The following is a 23,085-nucleotide window of genomic DNA, read 5'->3' as shown; positions in this document are numbered from 1 at the left end:
CCACGGATTCACAGCTCTCTGGCTAAAGAAATTCCTCCTCGTCTCCATTCGAAAAAAACACACCTTTATTCAAAGGCTGTGTCCTCTGGATTTAGACACCCCAACCAGAGGAAACATCCTCTCCACATCTAACAAGGCCTTTCACCATTTGATAGAATTCAATTAGGTCACTTCTCATGCTTATGAATTCCAGCAAATACAGGGGCAAAACTATCAAGCATACTTCATACAACAAGTTGCTCAATACTGGAATCATTTTGTAAAACCTCCTTTGAACCCTCTCCAGTTTTAAGAGAAGGGAACAAAACTGCTCTCCATACTCCAAGAGAGATCTAACCAGTGCTCAATAAAGTTTCAACATTTCATCCTTGCTTTTACATTCTAGTCCTCCTGAAATGAATGCCAACATTGCATTTGCCCTCCTCACCACAGACTCAACCTGCAAATTAACCTTTAGAGATTCCTGTATAAGGAATCCCAAGTCACTTTGAGAATCAGATTTTTTTTGTATTTCTTCCCCATTTAGAAAATAGTCACCCTTTCTTTTCTTCTGTCGAAGTGTATAACCATACACATCCATCCATCTGCCACTTTGCCCATTCTCCTAATTTGTCTAAGTCCTTCTGTAGCCTAATTCTTCAAAACAATCTGCCCCTCCAGTTATCTTCATATTGTCTGCAAACTTTGCAACAAACCCATTAATTCCATCATCCAAATCACTAACATATAACGTAAAAAGAATCTGTCCAAACACAAACCCCTATGGAACACCACTGGTCACTGGCAGCTAACTAGAAAAGGCTCTCTTTATTCCCACTCTTGGCCTCCTGCCAATCAGCCACTGCCTTATCCATGTAATATCATGGGCTCTTAGCTCGTTAAGCAGTCTCTTGTGTGGCTCCTTGTCAAAGGCCTTCTGAAAATCCAAGTACACAACAATAAACCTATTCTCCTTGGTCTATTGTACTTGTTATTTCTTCAAAGAATTCTAACAGATTGGTAAGGCTAGATTTTTCCTTGAGCAAAACCATGCTGACTGTGACTTATTTTATCACGCGCCTCCAAGTACCCCCAAACCACGTCCTTAACAATGGACTCTGACATCTTTCCAACCACTGAGGTCAGACTAATAGGCTTATAATTTAAAAACGTAAACACGAGGAATTCTGCAGATGCTGGAAATTCAAGCAACACACGTCAAAGTTGCTGGTGAACGCAGCAGGCCAGGCCGCATCTTTAGGAAGAGGTACAGTCGACGTTTCGGGCCAACGAAGGGTCTCAGCCTGAAACGTCGACTGTACCTCTTCCTAGAGATGCTGCCTGGCCTGTTGCGTTCACCAGCAACTTTGATGTGTGAGGCTTATAATTTCCTTCCTTCGGCCTCTCTCCCTTCTTGAAAAGTGGAGTGACACTTGTCTTTTTCCAGTCATCTGGAACAATTCCAGAATCAAGTGATTCTTGAAAGATCATCGTTAATAAGGTCATAAGATCATAAAATATAGGAGCTGAATTTGACCCATCGAGTCCGCTCCACCATTTCATTATGGCAGATCCAATTTTCCTCTCGGCCTGAACCTCCTGCCTTCTCTGCGTATCCCAATCAAGAATCTATCAATCTCTACCTTAAATATGCATAAAGATTTGCCTGTGGCAAAGAATTCCACAAATTCACCAGCCTCTGGCTAAAGAAATTGTTTCTCATCTCTGTTCCAATAGGATGCCCCTCTATTTTGACGCTGTATCCTCAGGTCTTAGACTCTCCCATCATAGCAAACATCCTCTCAACTGCCACTTTATCAAGGCCTTTCACCATTCAACTGATTTTAATGAGGTTATCCCTCATTCTTCTGAATTCCAGTGAACACAAGCCCAGAGCCATCAAAGGCTCTTCATATGACAAGCCAATAAATCTTGGATTCATTAGACTGCTTGTTACTTCTTCAAAGAATTCTAACTTATTTGTCAAGCAAGAGTTTCCCCTGAGGAAACCATGCTGATCTCAGCCTACTTTAATATGTGCCTCCAAGAACACTGAGACTTCATCCTTAATAATTGACTCCAATATCTTCCCAACCACTGAGGTCAGACTAATAGGTCTAGAGTTTCCTTTCTTCTGCCTCTCTCCCTTCTTGAAGAGTGGAGAGACATTTGTAATTTTCCAGTCTTCCAGAACCATTCCAGAATCTAGTGATTCTTGTAAGATAATTACTAATGTTTCCACAATCTCTTCAGCCACCTCTTTCAGAACGCTGGGGTGTACACCACCTGATCCAGGTGACTTATCTACCTTCAGACCATTCAGTTTCCCAAGAATCTTCTCTCTAGTTATGGTAACTTCACACACTTCATAACCCTGACACCTAGAACTTCCACCATATGGCTTGAGTCTGACCAAAGCTTCTCTTTACAGAAACCTCAAAGAGCTAAAGCCTCAAGATCACCACTCTGACTCCATCCACTCCGTCGATAGCTCCTGCGCTTGTTCCTGCCTTCCTTTAATGTGCTCTTGCTAATCAATCACAAACATCGATTGGTCACTGGTCAAAGCTCTTTTCACTCTACAGACTCACTACTGCCTTTTGTACTCGGGCAGTGGACCTGATTGAAGTCCCCTCCTCTCAAAACTTCCAATGCCCAGACTGGCCGTTGATCTTTTTGCCTCCACAATCACTGCAGCCACTTCACTTAGAACCCTGGGGTCTACACTGTCTGGTTCAGATGACTTACCTACCTTCAGACTTTTCAGTTTCCCAAGAACCTTCTCCCTCGTAATGGTAACTTTAGTCACTGGGAACTCCAGATACATCCTTGGGAACTCCAAGTACAAAACATAAAATATCACCATTCGTCAAGCCTTTCACTGCTGGGAATATTCTTGAGAACCTTATCATCAAACTAGGGTTGAATAACATTCTTCAAAATAAGAAACGTACCCGAACCTTTTAAATCTAAATCATCTACCGATCCAGAGCAGACAAAGCCATATTCTCAATTAGTTTACCTATTTAAAAAGTATTACACAGTGAACGGAAACAAACTGAAGTGACCCTAGGCCTTGAAGCTCATTTATATTAAACCAGAGAATCAATAGTTTAATCTGGATGCTTGACAAAGATCATGTACATGCCATAAATACACAAGCAGCTGTTCTGATACTTGGCTTTCTATAAAATCATTCTAAAAAATGTGAACAGTAATGAGGAAATTGACTTAGTAGACTTAAATGTTATTCTATTAAGGCACATTTGATCCTGCTATATAACAGATAATCAAGAAATCAAAGAGTTTTTGAAAAACTCACCTGTTGATCCTATTGACCATGTGACATTTAAATTGAAGTTGTTGGATGCATTGATAGACAAGTCAAGGTCTTTGTTCATCTGCACAAAAAATACAAATTGAGTCATAAATTCATTAACATGGAAAAGTTAGAGGAATATTAAAAAAGATGAAGGCTTGGAGATATATATGCAGTACTTGTTATCAAACATGCAGGATATTCCAAAGTGCTTAACATCTAATAAAGTACTTTCGAAGTGTAAACACTGTGATAGTGCAGGAAATATGGAAATCAACTTACAAATAACAAATAGTGGTAACTAATGGTGACTTAATGGCGTCTAACAGCAACTCCTTTGCTTGCATTTTTGAAAATAACTCTATTTCCATCTTTAATATCTCTATTTTTCCCTTTCATGGTTCTTTTGAAGACACGGACCTGGAATTACACGCTGACTACGATTCTTTGTGGGAATGGGACCTGTTCTCGGAGTTTCACAACTGGCCATTATTCGGCAGGGCAAGGGCTTGGCCTCGGAGGACCGAGATCTTGTGGCTCTGGAGACGGGCGGATCACAGGTCGGTGTCAAAGCAGGAGATAGCTGTGTCATTGGGGGAGTCGGAAAATCAATGGCTGTGTGCCCAGAGACCCAAGATCTTTGGGTACAGAGCTCGGAAAAGGCGATGCAACGGGCTTTTGACATCATAAACCAGTGAGTTTTATATCTCCCTCCTCGCTGTGAAAACGGAGACATCTCTTTCTCCCTTATTAGGGAGAGAAAAGGTCTGTGGTATGTCTGTGGTATACTGGGTGAACAAGTAGTCTTTGGGGTAACTGCAAGTCTGTGTTTTTGCTGTTGCTTTGATCACGCTTGAGTGCTCGGTGGCGGGTGCCCATGCTTTTATTTTATCGGTGGGGGGGGGGATTGTTGCTTGCTGCCACTTATGTGGGGGAGGGAGGGAAGCTGGGGGGGGACTTTGGGGTTCTAACATTTAACTGTCATTCATTCCTTAGGGCACTCCTCTGTTTTCGTGGATGGTTGTGAAGAAAAAGCATTTCCAGATGTATATCGTATACATTTCTCTGACATTAAATGTACCTTTGAAACCTTTGAAAATAGTCTGGTCCCAAGACAGAACTGTATATAATGCCATATGATCTGCCTCAGTCATAGTTAGTAGGGACCAGCACACAAGTAAAATATTACAGGTCGACCTTCACTAATTCGACTACCTGTAATCCGGCACTGATTATGCTTAATGTGATCCTTCTGTAATTCGTCATTTTCACTAATCCGGCACTCCTCAGGTCCCAATGGTGCCGGATTAGTGAAGGTCGACCTGTAGTTAAAAAAAGAATCAAAGGCTCTACCTCATCCACCTAAGCAAGGAGACAGGACATTGTTTTATTTTTCTTCATATAAATGATGTAACTTCAACACTACCTTAGTACCCCGGTACTCTACTGGATTTTTGTGCCCACTTTTCTGCAGTGGGACTAGAATTCTTTTCCTGGCTCAGAGGCAAAAGTGCTTTCAAATAAGACCATAAGATATAGGAACAGAATTAGGCCATCTGGCCCATGTAGTTGGCTCCGCCAATTCAATATGGCCGATCCATTTTCCCTCTCAGCCCCAAACCCCTGCCTCCTCCCTTATCCCTTCATGCCCTGACTAATCAAGAATCTATCAATGACCTTAAATATACCAAAAGACTTGGCTTCCACAGCCACCTCTTTCAACAAATTCCACAAATTCACCACTCTCTGGTTAAAGAAATTCTTCCTCATCTCCGTTCTAAAAGGATGCCCCTCTATTCTGAGGCTGTGTCCTCTGGTCTTAGACTCTTCCACCATAGGAAATATCGCTCCACATCAACTCTTTCAAGGTCTTTCAACATTCAGTAGGTTTCAATGTGGTCACTCCTCATTGAAACACTATTAACTCTAAAATCCTTGCTGAAATAAGGAAGTACATTTGTTAGAATGAATGACATTTCGCCCCAAATATTCCTTAAAACATGGAAATAAAAATATGGACAAACAAGAGAAAATCTGCAGATGTTGGAAATCTGAGCAACACACACAAAATGCTGGAAGAACTCAGATGATCAGGTAGCATCTATGGAAAGCAACACAGTCCATGTTTCGGGCCGAAATCCTTCGGCAGGACTGGAGAAATAAAGCTGAGCACCCGGTTTGAAAGGTGGTGGAAGGGAGAGAGAAACGCCAGGCAATAGGTGAAACTTGGAGGGGAACGCTGAAGCAAAGAGCTAGGAAGTTGATTGGTGAAAGAGACAGAAGGTCATGGAAGAAAGAAAAAAAGGGGGGAGGGGTGGGAAAGGAGATAACATGAGAGGGGGAAAAGGGGATGGGAAATGGTGAAGGTGGGGGAGGCATTACTGGAAGTTTGAGAAATTGAAGTTCATGCCATCAGGTTGGAGGCTACCCAAACAGAATACAAGATATTGTTCCTTAAACCTAAGAGTGGCCTTATCATGACAGTGGCGACATAGATGGACATATTGGAATGGGAATGGTAAGTGGAATTAAAATAGGTGGTCACTGGGAGACACTTCACCTGTGACTCTGTTGGGGTCATATACTGTGTTCAGTATTCCCACTGTGGCCTGCTGTAAATCGGTGAGATCTGACATAGATTGGGAGACCGCTTTGCCAGGTATCTACATTCCATCCGTCAGAACAAGCAGGATCTCCCAGTGGCTACGCCCCCTTCACAATTTCCCATCTTCCTTTCCCCCTCTCATGTTATCTCCTTGCCCCACCCATCGTGCTCTCACCCCTCCCCTTCCAAGTTTCACCTATTGCCTGGTGTTTCTCTCTCCCTCTCTCCCCCTCTCCCCCACCCCACCTTTCAAATCTACTCCTCAGCTATTTTTCTCCAGTCCTGCCAATGGGTTTTGGCCCAAAACGTCAACTGTGCCTTTTTCCATAGATGCTGCCTGGCCTGCTGAGTTCCTCAAATAAAAAATACGGACATTGTTAATCTTTACAGGAATACATTTAGGCCCAGTAAAGATTTATTTTATCTATCATTTTATCTATTTACCTGAAGCAACAGCTATAATTGGAAATATAATAAAATTGCCAATAATATTGAAAACCATAATCCTTTTTAATGTCAGTTACTTACAAAATTATAAGGAGATTACAGGTAAGCAAAGATTCATTTCTGCATGAGGCAGTAATCCTTTGTGAACTATTTTCTCCAGTAATTGGTATTGTGGGAAAACAGTGATCACAAACCAAAATTATTTCAAAGCCAATACTGCTTTGCATTATTTAAGAAAACTGCATAGAATACAATTTGAAATATAATGCACAAGCAAGGCAAGCTTTCTTATAGAAAAAAGGAATGACCAATTGCACCTATCAGCTGTACTTGAGGTGTGTTGGGCCTCAAAGCTGTTAGGCACCCAAGCACTCATATCATTCTCATTACATTCAGGGAGTTGACAAGCTATGTGCCAGGGACCACATTCACTCAAACACAGAAGCCGACCTTTAGCCCAGTTACTAAAGAAAATTGTAAATGTGTGCAGACCATGAAGGATCTGATAATGAAGATGAAAATTAAACAAAGATCTACACTAAATCTGAGTGAATAGCTTACCAATAAAAAAGACTGATTAATTCATGTGTGTGCTTTTGGGGGTGAAAAATACAATGAATAAGCAGTCAGAAAGGGGGAAGAAAATTAATTATTATGAGCATTATATGAATGCAATAGATGTGCAATCAAGGTCATGATATGCAGATGTACTTTGCACAAGATGTACTTGAGTATTTTGCTTTTCTGTACAAAAGATTGGATAACGTCAATGGTTAGCTTCTCATTCATAGCTGCAGTGCTCATATACTGCATAATGGAATTCTGAAACATTAGCTCTCAAAGTGTTTAAGCAACCATGTGTCCAGTATTATTCATATTACAGCTAGGGGCTTAACAAATTAGCCACTTACTAGGTACCACGTGCAAGGCCAAATTATTTTTTATTGAGATACAGCACAGAATAGACTATCGATTCTTGGAAGATCATTGCTAATGCCTCCATGTCCAGCTACTTCCTTCAGAATCTGAGGGGGCATTCCATCAGGTCCAGGAGATTTATCCACCCTCAGACCATTAAGCTTCCTGAGCACCATCTCAGTCATAATTTTCACCGCACATACTTCACCTCTCTGACACTCTTGAATGTCTGGTATACTGCTTCCACTGCGAAGACTGATGCAAAATACACATTCAGTTCCTCTGCCATCTGTGTCTCTCTATCTCCAGCGCCATTTTCTATTGGTCCTATATATACCCTCAACTCTCTGTTACCTTTTATATACTGTACTTAAAAAAGCTTTTAGTATCTTCTTTGATATTATTCATAAGCTTCCTTTCATTATTCACCTTTTCCTTCCTACTGACCTTAGTTTCCTTCTGCAAGTTTTTAAAACTTCCCAATTCTCTATCTTCCCACTAGCTTTCGCTTCCTTGTATGCCCTCTCCTTTGCTTTTACTTTGACTCTGGCTTCATTTTAGCTGCTTCATGAGCAACACACCATTAATTTTAATGAGATCACTGAAAGTAAATCTATAAGGTTACTTTTTTTAAATTAATGTTTCAATTAACATTTAAATTAAGAATAGAAGTTACACAAATCTATATTATTTTTAAAACTAATTTTCCTTTTTTTCTAATTGTCCTTGATTGCCATTTTTCTAATGAAAGGTCATCAAATTGAAATATCAAATGTTTCTCTCTCCAGTTTGCCTGTTGTATATTTCTAGCATTTTGTTTTATTCAAATTTCTGCAGTTCTCTAAATATGCATTAACCCAATGCCTAAAGATGTTTTCTTCAAATTAGATTGTTGGTTTTAAAGAGATGCTGTTTCACTTTATTCATAGAATTACACCGTACACTTTACTTGACATCATCCCATCTATCAACAGAGCATAAGCATCTTCAGAGAAGGTTTATTTGTGTGTGGATATTCTGAGGCGAGTGGTACCTCAGTCAGATAGAAATGCAAAATAAAGCATGAAGCTTTTTTTTATGAATGCAGCCAAAGATGCCCAATCACATATAAACTTCCAAAATCAACAGAGGAAAAAAAATTGTAGATGTTAGGATTCTAAATACAACATGTCAGAAACACTCAGTAAGTCATGCACCATCTCTGGAGAAATATTGTCCCTCTATTCAGTGAAACCCATTTTTCAGTCTGCTCTTACCTTTCAAATCATATTCTGTCTGATCTTGTTTCTATTCATTCTCAACTTTCTGCCCTTTCCATTTATTTCTGAGATAACCCAAGCCCACAGCGACTTCATTTCTAGGTCTGAACGAGTCTATCTGCATTGCCCAATCCTTTTAGACTTGTACATCACTAAAGCATGGCCTTAATCACCTTCCACCACCTCAACTGACTGAACTCACTGATATATTCAACAACTTCTTCAATTCCTCTCAATTGTACCCACACCATCCAAGTCATAGCTTTGACTATGATAACTTAAATGTATCTAAGTTAAATAAGTAGAAACGTTTCTGATTTTATGCAGTTCCTCTTCTAACTGCTATAACAGAGTAGTGATAGATATCTATTATAAATCTTCAAACTCCCCTACCTTGATTAACCCTCTTCTCCCTGCGAGGGATTTCACTCTCGTCTTCTGCACACTCCATCTCTCATGATTGAATTCTCCACTCCAGTGCCTGGGAGATGTTTTCAAATTTCTTAACAATTGCTTTCCTTCTACCAAGATTTTCAGGGCTCTCAACTGTATCTCCTCTGATTGCCTCTTCTCTAAGAAGGATAAAAGAAGGCTTCCCCTTATCCTCATCTTCCTGTTGAGAAACCTCCACATTCTTCAAACTACTTTCATAATTTCGGTCACCTTTTATGATCTACAAACTCACTTCCAAGGACTCGGTACAACTCACATTCTCAGTAAGTATTACTTCTATTTGCACGATTTAAATTCTTTTTGCATATTGCCCATTAGTGATGGTCAGTCTTTCTTATGAATAGTTATTTTTTCTAAAATTCTATTATATTTCTATTTTTCCCATAAACACAGTGAGAAAATGAATCCCGAAGTAGTATATGTTAACATATATATACTTTGCTAAATAAATTTACTTTGAACATTTATTGAGATTCCACTACGAGAAGCAAGTTACCCTCTGCTGCTGATATTCCTGTTCTTCCTGCAACTATCTGGAGCATACTGACACATATCATTTCTCTCAGAATCTCTCAGTGCAATCATGGGAAATGCAACACCTGCCCGTTCAGCTTATCCCTTCTCAGATTACAGGACACAAACAGTCCAAACAGTCCAAACAGTCCTTCTATATTCGGCAATAACAATTCCACTGCAATTCTTCAATGTAAATTATTGCACTCAGTGCTCACAGAGAGCCTCCTCTACCCTGGAGAACCCAATGCATCTGCGGTAACAGCTTTGCAGAGCAATGCGATTCGGTCCACAAAGGTGACCTGGGGCTTGTTTGTTTATTTATTATCACCAGCATGTGTCGTAAAATTTGTTAACTGGGCGACAGCAGTTTAATGCAATACATAATATAGAAGAAGAAAGAAAATAATAAATAAATAAATAGATAATCAATCAATTACAATATATGTACATTGAATAGATTAAAAATTGTGTTAAAAAAACAAAAATAATATACAAGTGTCCCCCACTTTTCGAACGTTCGCTTTACGAAAGACCTACATGGGTTACCTGTTTTCGCTAACAGAAGGTGTTTTAACTGTTACGGAAAAAGGCAGTGCACGCCTCGAGCAGCCAAGCTCCTCCCCTGGAACTGCATTCTAGCCGGTATTGCTTAAACACGTGCCTGTGAGCAGCCATTAGCAAGATGAGTTCTAAGGTATCAGAAAAGCCTAAAAGAGCTCGTAAGGGTGTTACACTTAGCGTAAAACTAGACACAATTAAGCGTTTTGATCGTGGCAAACAAAGTAAGGACAAAGTGAGTTTGGCTTGTGGAAAATGACGAAGATGATGTTGAAGAGGTTTTGGTATCCCATGACCAAGAACTGATAGATGAAGAACTGATGCAATTGGAAGAGGAAAGAATAACAATTGAAACCGAATGCAGTAGAGAACGGACCAAAAGTGAAGTCGTCCAGAAACTGAATGTGAAGCAACTGCGTGAGATTTTCGCTGCAATTGACAACAATGATTGCAGAAAAGTACAAATTTAATTTTGAAAGGGTACGTCCGTTTAGGGTATATTTGCAGGATGGTTTGAGTGCTTACAAAGAACAGTATAAGCAGTCAAGCATACTGTCGTTTTTCAAGCCTTCCACATCAGCCACAGCAGACGACGAACCTCGACCTTCGACATCGAGGCAGGCAGACATAGGAGAAGATGACCTGCCTGCCCTGATCAACGATGAGATGACACCCCAGTGTCCCACCACCCCAAACCCTGGGCCGCTAATTATTTAGTTGCTGCCCAGCATGTAAATGTTGGCCCAGATCAGAGCTGATTGCCGATTGCGTCGCGTCTGATCTGGCCCGACATTTATGCGCTCGGCGGCACCTAATTAATTACCTCGTAATTTCGGCTTTTTTCTTAAAAATGTGTTGGGTGCATCCCAGCTACTGCTGTACCACTGCATGCTTCGCGGATCGGTACCGGTCAGCGGCCTGGAGGGTGGGGGCCACTGCACCACCCCAACCTCCGACGACTCAGCCTAACACACCATCATTAGTGTGCTCGGCGCTGTCTTCCCAATTCCAGTAAGTGATACTACACTGTACATACATTATTTCTACTTTATATAGGCTGTGTATTTTTATGCGTTATTTGGTATGATTTGGCAGCTTCGTATCTTAAAGGTTACTGGAGAGAGTGTTTCTGCCGAGAGCGCTTGTGCAAGATTTTCACTACAGAGAACAGTGCAGCAATGATTGCAGAAAAGTATTTCTACTTTATATAGGCTGTGTATTTATCATATCATTCCTGCTTTTACTATATGTTACTGTTATTTTAGGTTTTATGTGTTATTTGGCATGATTTGGTAGGTTAATTTTTGGGTCTGCGAATGCTCACAGATTTTTCCCATATAAATAAATGGTAATTGCTTCTTCGCTTTACAACATTCCGGCTTACGAACCATTTCATAGGAACGCTCTACCTTCAGATGGTGGGGGAAACCTGTATATTAAGAAGTGAGTTAGTGTTCAAGGGTTGAATGACCATTTAGGAATCGGATGGCAGAGGGGAAGAAGCTGTTCCTGAATCGCTGAGTGTGTGCCTTCAGGCTTCTGTATCTCCTGCCTGATGATAACAGTGAGAAAAGGGCATGTCCTGGGTGCTGGAGGTCCTTAATAATAGGCACTGCCTTTCTGAGATGCTGCTCCCTGAAAATAACCTGGGTACTTTGTGGGCTAGTACCCAAGATGGAGCTGACTAGATTTACAACCCTCTACAGCTTCTGTGCAGTAGCCCCCTCCCCCCCTCATACCAGACAGTGATGCAGCTTGTCAGAATGCTCTCCATGGTACATCTATAGAAGTTTTTGAGTGTATTTGTTGACATGCCAAATCTCTTCAAACTCCTAATATAGTAGCTGTCTTGCCTTCTTTATAACCACGTCGATATGTTGGGACCAGGTTAGATCCTCAGAGATCTTGACACCCAGGAACTTGAAGCTGCTCACTCTCTTCACTTCTGATCCCTCTATGAGGATTGGCGTGTGTTCCTTCGTCTTGCCCTTCCTGAAGTTCACAATCAACTCTTTCATCTTACTGACGTTGAGTGCCAGGTTGTTGCTGCAACACCACTCCACTAGTTGGTACATCTTCCTCCTGTCACCATCTGAGATTTTACCAAAACTGATTGTATCATCAGCAAATTTACAGAAGACATTTTATCTGTGAGTAGCCACACAGTCATCGGTATAGAGAGAGTAGAGCAGTGGGATATGCACACATCCCTGGGGTACACCAGTGATGATTGTTAGTGAGGAGGAGACGTTACCAGCAATCCGCACAGATTCTGGTCTTCCTGTTAGGAATGTGAGGACGCAATTGCAGAGGGAGGTATAGAGGCCCAGGTTCTGTAACTTCTCAATCAGGGCTGTGGGAATGATGGTATGAAATCCTGAGTTATAGTCGATGAACAACACCCTGACATAGGTGTTTGTATTTTACAGGTGGTATTAAACCTTGTGGTGAGTCATTGAGATTGCATCTGCCTTTGACCTATTGTGGCAATAGGCCAATTGCAATGGGGTCAGGTCCTTGCTGAGGCAAGAGTTCAGTCTAGCCATGACCAACCTCTCAAAGCATTTCATCACTGTAGATGTGAGTGCCACCAGGCAATAGTCATTAAGGCTGCTCACATTATTCTTCTTAGGCACTGGTATAATTGTTGCCCTTTTGAAGCAAGTGGGAACTTCTACCTGTAGCAGTGAGAGGTTGAAAATGTCCTTGAATATTCCAATCAGTTGGTTGGCACAGGTTTTCAGAGCCTTACCAGGTACTCCATCAGTACCTTCCGCATTGTGAGGGTTCACCCTCTTCAAAGACAGCCTCTGAGACACAGATCACAGTGTCATCAGGTGCAGCAGGGATTTTCACTGCTGTAGTTATATTCTCCCTTTCAAAATGGGCATAGAACGCTTTGAGTTCATCTGGTAGTGAAGATTGTTGCCATACATGCTTTGTGGGAAGCAATGTCTTGCAAACCCTGCCAGAGTTGCCGTACATCCGATGTCACCTCCAACCTTGTTCATATTTGTTTCTTCGCCCTTGAAATAGCCCTCCGTAAATCATAGCTGTTTTTCTGGTACAGACCTGGGTTGCCAGACTTGAATGCCACAGATCTAGCCTTCAGCAGACGACATAACTCCTGGTTCATCCATGGCTTCTGGATTGGGAATGTACAGTAAGTCTTTGTGTGCACACACTCATCCACACAGATTTTAATGAAGTCGGTAACAACTGCAGCATACTCATCCAGATTCAAAGATGAATCCTTGAATGCAGTCCAGTTTACCGACTCAAAGCAGTCCTGTAAGCGTTCCTGTGCTTCCCTTGTCCATACCGTCTTGGTCCTCACTACTGGTGCTGCAGTCTTCAGTCTCTGCCTATACTCAGGGAGTAGAAGTACAGCTGGGTGATCAGACTTCCCGAAGTGAGGGCGTGGAATAGCACGGTAGGCATTCTTGATGGTGCTGTACAAGTATATTAAAAGGATAGTAAGGGACAAAATTGGTCCCCTAGAAGATCAGAGTGGTTGTCTATGTGTGGAGTCTCAGGAGATGGGGGAGATCTTAAACAGTTTGTTTTTTCATCAGTATTTACTCAGGAAACTGGCAGAGTGTATATGGAAGGAAGGGAAACAAGCAGTAGCGTCATGGAACATATAGAGATTAAAGAGAAGGAGGTGCTTGCTGACTTACAGCGAATAAAGTTAGATAAATCCCCCAGGCCTGACAGGATATTTCTTTGTTCATTGAGAGAGACTAGTGTAGAAATTGCAGGGGCCCTGGCAGGAATATTTAAAACATCCTCAGCCACCGGTGCAGTGCCGGAGAACATGTTCTTCCGTTGTTTAAAAAAGGCTCTAAAAGTAAACCAGGCAATTACAGACCAGTGAGCCTAACATCAGTAGTAGGTATATTATTGGAAGGTGTTCTGAGAGATCGGATATACAAGTATTTGGACAGCCAAGGGCTGGTTAAGGATAGTCAGCATGGCTTTGTGCGTGGTAGATAGTGTTTAACGAATCTTGTAGAGTTTTTTAAGGAGGTTACAAAGAAAGTAGATGAGGGAAAGGCTGTGGATGTTGTCCACATGGACTTTAGTATGGCCTTTGACAAAGTCCCACATGGGAGATTAGTTCAGAAGGTTCAGACACTAGGTATCCTTGGAGAGGTTGTAAACTAGATTTGAAATTGGCTGTGTGGGAGAAGACAAAGAGTGTTTCTCCGACTGGAGGCCTGTGACTAGTGATGTGCCTCAGGGATCTGTGCTGGGACCATCGTTGTTTGTTGTCTATATCAATGATCTACATGAAAATGTGGAAAATTGGATCAGCAAGTTTGCCAATGACACTGAGATTGGAGGCGTTGTGGACGGCAAGGAAGGCTTTCAAAGCTTGCAGAGGGATCTGGACCAGCTGGGAAAATGAGCTAGAAAATGGCAGATGGAATTTAATGCAGACAAACGTGAGGTGTTGCATTTTGGAAGGACAAGTCAAGGTAGGACATACACAGTAAATGGTAGGGCACTGAGGAGTGTGAAGGAACAAAGGGATCTGGGAGTTCAGATACATAATTCCCTGAAAGTGGTGTCACAGGTGGACAGGGTGGTAAAGAAGGCTTTTGGCATCCTGGCATTCATAAATCAAAGTATAGAGTATAGGAGTTGGGATGTTATTGCGAGGTTGAATAAGATATTGGTGAGGCCAAATTTAGAATATTGTGTGCAGTTCTAGTCACCTAACTATAGGAAGGATATCAGTAAGATTGAAAGTGTGCAGAGAAGATTTACTAGGACGAAGCTGGGTCTTCAAGAGTTGAGTTACAGGGAAAGACTGAACAGGTTAGGACTTTATTCCTTGGAGCGTAGAAGAATGAGGGGAGATTTGATAGAGGTTTACAGAATAATGAGGGGTATATACACAGTAAATGCGAGTAGGCTCTTTCCACTTAGATTAGGAGAGATGAACATGAGAGGACATGTCTTTAGGGTGAAAGGGGAAAGATTTAGGGGGAACATTAGAGGGAACTTCTTCACTCAGAGAGTGGTGGATGTGTGCAACCAGCTGCCATCTGACGTGGTAAATGCGGGCTCACTCTTATGTTTTAAGAGCAAATTGGATAGGTACATGGATGGGAGCGGTCTGGAGGGTTATGGACTGGATGCAGGTCAATGGGACTAGCAGAATAAAGTTTTGGCACAGACTAGAAGGGCCGAATGGACTGTTTTTCTGTGCTGTAGTGTTCTATGATTCTATATTCCGGAAGATAGACACTTAGCATAAGTAACCATAGAAACCATAGAAACTACAGCACAGAAACAAGCCTTTTGGCCCTTCTTGGCTGTGCCGAACCATTTTCTGCCTAGTCCCACTGACCTGCACACGGACCATATCCCTCCATACACCTCCCATCCATGTATCTGTCCAATATATTCTTAAATGTTAAAAAAGAACCCACATTTACCACCTCGTCTGGCAGCTCATTCCATACTCCCACCACTCTCTGTGTGAAGAAGCCCCCACTAATGTTCCCTTTAAACTTTTCCCCCCTCACCCTTAACCCATGTCCTCTGGTTTTTTTCTCCCCTTTCCTCAGTGGAAAAAGCCTACTTGCATTCACTCTATCTATACCCATCATAATTTCATATACCTCTATCAAATCTCCCCTCATTCTTCTACGCTCCAGGGAATAAAGTCCCAACCTATTCAACCTTTCTCTGTAACTGAGTTTCTCAAGTCCCGGCAACACCCTTGTAAACCTTCTCTGCACTCTTTCAACCTTATTTATATCCTTCCTGTAATTTGGTGACCAAAACTGAACACAATACTCCAGATTCGGCCTCACCAATGCCTTATACAACTTCATCATAACATTCCAGCTCTTATACTCAATACTTTGATTAATAGAGGCCAATGTACCAAAAGCTCTCTTTACGACCCTATCTACCTGTGACGCCACTTTTAGGGAATTTTGTATCTGTATTCCCAGGTCCCTCTGTTCCACTGCACTCCTCAGTGCCTTACCATTAACCCTGTATGTTCTACCTTGGTTTGTCCTTCCAAAGTGCAATACCTCACACTTGTCAGTATTAAACTCCATCTGCCATTTTTCAGCCCATTGTTCCAGATGGTCCAAGTCCCTCTGCAGGCTCTGAAAACCTTCCTCACTGTCTACTACACCTCCAATCTTTGTATCATCAGCAAACTTGCTGATCCAATTTACCACATTATCATCCAGATCATTGATATAGATGGCAAATAACAATGGACCCAGCACTGATCCCTGTGGCACACCACTAGTCACAGGCCTCCACTCAGAGAAGCAATTCTCTACTACCACTCTTTGGCTTCTTCCATTGAGCCAATGTCTAATCCAATTTACCACCTCTCCATGTATACCTAGCGACTGAATTTTCCTAACTAACCTCCCATGCGGGACCTTGTCAAAGGCCTTACTGAAGTCCATGTAGACAATATCCACTGCCTTCCCTTCATCCACTTTCCTGGTAACCTCCTCGAAAAACTCCAATAGATTGGTCAAACATGACCTACCACGCACAAAGCCATGTTGACTCTCCCTAATAAGTCCCTGTCTATCCAAATGCTTGTGGATTCTGTCTCTTAGTACTCCCTCCAATAACTTACCTACTACCGACGTTAAACTTACTGGCCTATAATTTCCCGGATTACTTTTCGATCCTTTTTTAAACAACGGAATAACATGAGCCACTCTCCAATCCTCCGGCACCTCACCTGCAGACAGTGACATTTTAAATATTTCAGCCAGGGCCCCTGCAATTTCAACACTAGTCTCCTTCAAGGTCCGAGGGAACACCCTGTCAGGTCCCGGGGATTTATCCACTTTAATTTTCCTCAAGACAGCAAGGACCTCCTTCTTTTCGATCTGTACAGTTTCCATGATCTCACTACTTGTTTCCCTTAATTCCATAGACTTCATGCCAGTTTCCTTAGTAAATACAGACACAAAAAACCTATTTAAGATCTCCCCCATTTCCTTTGGTTCCGCACATAGCCAACCACTCTGATCTTCAAGAAGACCAATTTTATCCCTTACAATCCTTTTGCTCTTAATATACCTGTACATTTATGATACAAGTTAAAAAGCAAACAGAAGATCACTCCTGGCACTTCATACGGTACATGGTGAGACCTGCCCTGTGGCAGGGAGTTCAGTAGTCTCACTGCCTGAGGGGGAGAAGCTTCTTTTTCTACCCTAACCGTCCTTGCCCTAATGTTACCGTACCTCCTCCCTGATAGTAGGGGGTCAAAGAGATTATCGAACAGATGGGAGGGAACCTTATATAATACTAAGGTCCCTGTGTGCACAGTACTCCTGATAAATATTTCAGATAGGTGAAAGAGGGACACCGATGATCTTCTCAGCAGTCTTTACAATCCTTTGTAGGGACATGCTTTCAGATGCCTTGTAAATCCCATACCAGACAGTGATGCAGCTGATCAGGACACTCTCGATGGTGTTCCTGCTAAAGAAAATGGTTAGAATTGGGGGGGGGGGGTGTGGGAAGGAAAGACACTGTTGTGCTTTCTTGACAAAAGAGTGTATACAGAAGGACTCTGTGAGATCATCCATTATGTGCACTCCCAAAAACTTCGTGATCCTAACTGTCTCTTCGAGGAGCCATTTATGTGATATAGGAGCGGTCAGCCTGAATCTTCCTAATGTCCTGAATCATCTCTTTAGTCTTATCCACGTTGAGACTCAAGTTGTTGTGTTTGCACCATTCCACAAACTGCACAACCTCCTCTCTGTACAATGTCTTGCCATTGTTGTTGAAGAGACCAACCACTGTTATGCCATCAGCAAACTTGATGATTCGGTTTGAACTGTACAAGGGTAGATTTCTATGTTCTATGTTCTTACTGGATCTAGTAGTACCGTCATGGATCAGCAACGTGAACAGCAATGAGCTGAGCATGGAAACTGGGAGGCACTGGTGCTCAGCGTGATGGAGCTTGAGATGTTGCTGCCAACACATACTGACTGTGGTCTTTCTGTCAAGAAGTCCAAGATCCAGTTTAAAAGAGAGGTGCTGGGACCCAACAAGGGCAGGTTCTGAGGGATGATTGTATTAAACACAGAGCTGGAGTTGTTAAACTGCATCCTGGCATATGAGGCACCATTTTCCAGGTGGATCAGGACAGAGTAAATGGCAGAGGCTATGGCATTGTCAGAAGACCAATTTGACCAATAAGTAAACTGGAAAGGCTCCAATGTAGCATGAAGATGGGATTGAGTGGACCCATAACCAGCCACTCAAAGCTCTTCGTTATTGTTGAGTTCAGTGCCACTGGACATAATCATTAAAGCAGGTTACCACAGCCCTCCTAAGACACCAGCATGATGATGGTTGCCTTGAAGCTTGCGGGGACAGTGGACCGTCCCAGAGAGATGCTGAAGATGATTGCTAGAACCTCTGATAACTGGGCTCACAGACCCTCAAAACATGAGCAAGTATGTTATCAGGCCCCGCAGTTTACATGGGTTGATCCTGATTACAGTCTTCCTCACATCAGCTATGGCCAGAGTGCCTGCAACTCAGGAGGCGGGGGGGGGGGGGTATTCCTCGCCAGCACATCATTCAATGCATCAAACCATGCATAAAAGACATTCAGCCTATCGGAAAAGAGGTGTCAGTTGTTGATGCGCAAGGTGGACATTCCTAGTTTCCCAACGAAAATAGGTGGAAGCACACTTTGTGATGAAGATCCTGTGATTCTATAACAAATTATTAATATACTGACTGAACAAAATCCTGACAAATAAAGTTCTAATCTGGGGAGGTGGAAGGTCATCTATTTCTCAGTACGTAACAGGAACCAAAAGACGGGTTTTCAAAATTGTGACAGACTACAAATGAGTGCAGTTCACAAACAGCCATGTTCTAGTGCTTGAATCACAATAATGAGCAAGTAGGTAAGTTAGCAAATGATACACTGGCTTTTATTGAGAAGGGGTACAGAGAGCATGCAGAGTATTGGTGAGAACATACATGGAATATTGGGCACGGTTTTCTTTATTTTATTACTCATTTATTGAGATACAGGGCAGAGTAACCTTTGAACTGCACCACCCAGCAACCCCCAATTTAGCCCTAGTCCAATCATGAGACAATTTACAAAGACCAATTAACCTACCACTGGAACGTCTTTGGACAGTGGAAGGAAACAGAGCACCTGGAAGAGACCCACGCGGTCACAGTGAGAATGCCTTACAGGCAGTAGCAGAAATTGAACCTGGTTCACTGGTACTGTAAAGTGTTATGCTAACCACTATGCTACCGTGCCCTTACATAAAAAATATAGTAGCACTGGAGGCAATCCAAAGGAGATTTGTGGGATGAGAAGGCTGTCTCATTGTTAGTTTGGGTCTGTATTCCTTGGATCTTACAGCAATGAATCATGATCTTACACAGATAATAACCTAATGTGGTCTGATAGGATAGATTTTGACGTGTTTTCACTAATGGAAGAGTCACAGACAAGGGAACATAAATACAAAGGACATGTCACTTAAGACTGAAGTGCAGATAACTTTTTAATTGAGATACAGCACTGAACAGGCCTTTCCAGCCCTTTGAGCCACGCCGCCCAGCAACCCCTAACTTTACCCTAGTCTCATGTACAATGACCAATTACTAATCAATACGTCCTTGAAGGAAACCCATACAGCCACAAAAACATACAAACTCATTATGGACAGCGGCAGAAATGAACCCGAATCGCTGGTACTTTCTTCGCAAAGGTTAGCAAATCTCTAGAATTTTCTACCCAGGATAGTGGAGGCCAGATCATTAGTTATATTAAAGACAGAGAATGGGAAAAATAACTGAAAGATTCTGCAATTCAGGCTAATAGAGAATTGGCAAAGAGAGAAAAAAAAGTTAAAGCCAGCATAAATCAGCAATAACCTCTTTGAATGGTGGGGCAGGCTTGCTGGCCCTAGTGGTTTTCTCCTGTTGCTATTTTGTTGTGCCTGAAATATCAGAACAGTTTCCACTCTCCACAAATGCCCCTGATCTACAGTGTTTCTCAGAATTTTGTTCCTCTACCAAACACAATTACCTGAGTTGTTTTGTAACTGTAACCTTAACCTAGCTAGAAGCCATGGCATGATAGGGAACGTCACAACACTTTCCATAAACAATATTGGGTGGCTGGCACTTACATTGTATCATTCTCATGCTGTGATAACGGAAAGTAAATCTTTCAATTTCCTCCAAGTAATATGATGACACTTCTACTGTTCCAATTAGACAAACAAGACAGGATTTGTCATAAATAAGTGGTCCTTTGGGTGGGATGCTCTAACAAGTGTAACTAGTTACATCAAATTATTATTGTTTCTTTGGCACATGTCAAATTAAACTCATACCACATGCAGCTGTGCCACCAGAACACAGAAACAAATAGTATTAGGAGCAAGATAGACCAAGGGTTCTTAATTTAAAAAAACAAACCAGGAATGCAAACAAAATTAAAATCAAGCGATTTAAGTCAGCAGAGCAAATGTCAGTGTACATTTTGTGCACTTCCAATCTGAAATAAAACTACAATTAACCCAGAAAGAAAATGTAATCCCCTTTTTCACAGGCATTTGTGTGTCAATTTTATTAATGAAATCAATTTGACAGTACTTACACATCATTTTAAATCTGGTATGAGCGTGCCAGGAACAGACTTCCTTTCATTTGAATTCAATGATGTGCTGAAAATACTATATTATTCTACACTAAAAAAGGAACAGTTTGTTAAATACTATACCATTAAATGGCTGCATCATCTGAAACTCAGTCATCATTTTCTTCTACTAACAGAGGCAGTATGTGTTGAAAAATCCACTGGTGTGATTTAAAGGTCTAGATTTAGACTTTAGTTTGAATCATGCAGGAAAGGGCTTGGATTGAGAAGAACATTCAATAAATGTTTATGCTGTACTTCTGACACATGCAAATCATCACTATAGGATCAAATTCTGGACCATATAACAATGCAAAGCTTAACTGTGCAATATCCAATTGCTAATAAAACAGGGGAAATGATGAATTTGTATTACAATGTAAATGAGAGATGAGACCTTGCTGCACCATGTACTGGTTGCCGTTGAGACAATCATTTAAAAGCATTCATTCTTACCTTTTCCTTTTAATTGTTCTTGCCTACAGCCAGTTGTGAAAGTGCATACAGCTTCTAACAAAACCTATTTGTTAGAAGTGTAAAAGGAAGCTAGATGCCCTTCAATGGGTCTATACATTCCTACTACCTCTTTCACCAGATTATAAATATCATAAAGGTAAATGGCAACATAAAGAGGCAAACAGATACTTCAAGCAACTGCTAATCTACCAGTGCCCCATGGTAGCATAGTGGTTAGTACAATGCTATTATCACTTGGGGAGTCAGAGTTTGGAGTTTAATTCCAACGTCCTTTGTAAGAAAGTTTGTTTGTTTCTTCCTGTGTGTGTGGGGGGGGGCTTTTTCTGGGTGCTCCGGTTTCCTCCCACAGTGCAAAGACATACTAGTTAGTTGGGTAGTTAGTTAGTGTAAAATGTCCCATGAATAGGCTGGGGTTAAATCGGGGGGGGGGGGGGGTTGCTGGGTGGCGTGACTCAAAGGGCCAGGAGAGCCTGTTCCATTCTGTATCTCTAAACAAAAAAAAGTAATTAAACAGGATGAAGAAGACAGAAGAGAGTTCCATGTACACGTTTAAGCCTTGTGCAAGATGTTGTCATGCTTACCACAGAGGCTGAACTACAGCAACCAACAATATCACATAATAAAACCAAAACACAAAAAAATCTTATCTGTGCAAGCTGATCCCAATACCCTGGTAAGTCATATCCTCCATGTTAATAAAAACAAATTTGCTGATTTAATATGAATTAGGAATGGGATTCAGGTGGGTTGTATTTCAACAAAACAGACCAACAGCCATGAACATAGTTTTACTTGTTCCATTATGGAGAGCTTGAACCAGCTTGGCAGGAGAGTGGGATCTGGAAGAGCTAAGATGCAAATGGAATAAAAGAGTTTTCAGGTGAATGGGTATTTAAAAAGGTGAGGAAAAAAGAAACAAAGACATAGTACGGGGCAATAATCTCTGCTAGAGAACCAGTAACCTTGCTAATGGGGGTACAGAACAGGTCTCCTGGAACTGATGTCTTCATTCTGAGGGTGTTACAGGAAATGGCAGCAAGGACAGGTCATGCGTTACGAGCGCGATTGAATTCTTTGAGGATGTATCAAAACATATTGATGAAGGTAGAGCAGTGGATGTAGTGTATATGGATTTCATAGTGTAGTGTATAAGGCATTCATTAAGGTTTCCCATGCAAGGCTCATTCAGAAAGTAAGGAGGCATGGGATTCAAGGAGACCTTGCTTTGTGGATCCAGAATTCTACATGGAGGTCAGTGACCAGCAGTATTCCACAGAAATCTGTTCTGCGACCCCTCTTCTTTTTTAAAAATAATCTATATGAAGTAGTAGAAGGGTGGTTTAGTATGTTTGATAATGACACAAAGGTTGGGGGTGTTGTGGATAGTCTGGAGGGTTTTCAGAGATTACAGCAGGACATCGATAGGATGTAGAACTGGGCTGAGAAGTGGCGGATGGAGTTCAACCCAGATAAATGTTAAGTGGTTCATTTTGGTAGGTCAAATTTGAGGACAGAATATAGTATTAATGGAAGAATTTTGGCAGTGTGGAGGATCAGAGAGATCTTGGGGTCCGTGTCTATAGGATACTCAAAGCTGCTGCACAGATTGACAGTGTTGTTAAGAAGGCATATCGTGTGCTGGCATTCATCAACTGTGGAACTGAATTCAAGAGCCATGAGGTAACGTTACAGCTATACACCTTGGTCAGACTCCACTTGGAGTACTGTGTTCAGTTCTGGTCACCTCACTTCAGGAAGAATGTGGATACCATAGAGAGAGTGCAGAGGGGATTTACAAGTTGCCTGGATTGGAGAGTGTGCCTTATAAGAATAGATTGAGTGAACTTGGCCT

The 23,085-nt window shown here is 41.7% G+C and overlaps 1 protein-coding gene across 8 annotated transcripts in view; it reads right to left on the bottom strand.

Annotated features, from left to right (window-relative positions):
• Positions 1-23,085, bottom strand: part of atrnl1b (attractin-like 1b) — a 1,086,143-nt gene that overhangs the window by 599,149 nt on the left and 463,909 nt on the right. For all 8 annotated transcript variants that reach the window (XM_063072023.1, XM_063072026.1, XM_063072024.1 and 5 more), the window contains one exon: positions 3,302-3,380. In XM_063072023.1, the coding sequence (XP_062928093.1) occupies positions 3,302-3,380 (79 nt within the window). The remainder of the gene's footprint in view (positions 1-3,301; positions 3,381-23,085) is intronic.

This window comes from Mobula hypostoma, chromosome 19, assembly GCF_963921235.1.
Source record: "Mobula hypostoma chromosome 19, sMobHyp1.1, whole genome shotgun sequence".
In the NCBI taxonomy this organism is placed as follows: Eukaryota; Metazoa; Chordata; class Chondrichthyes; order Myliobatiformes; family Myliobatidae; genus Mobula; species Mobula hypostoma.
This window is presented reverse-complemented; position numbering and strand designations above follow the sequence as displayed.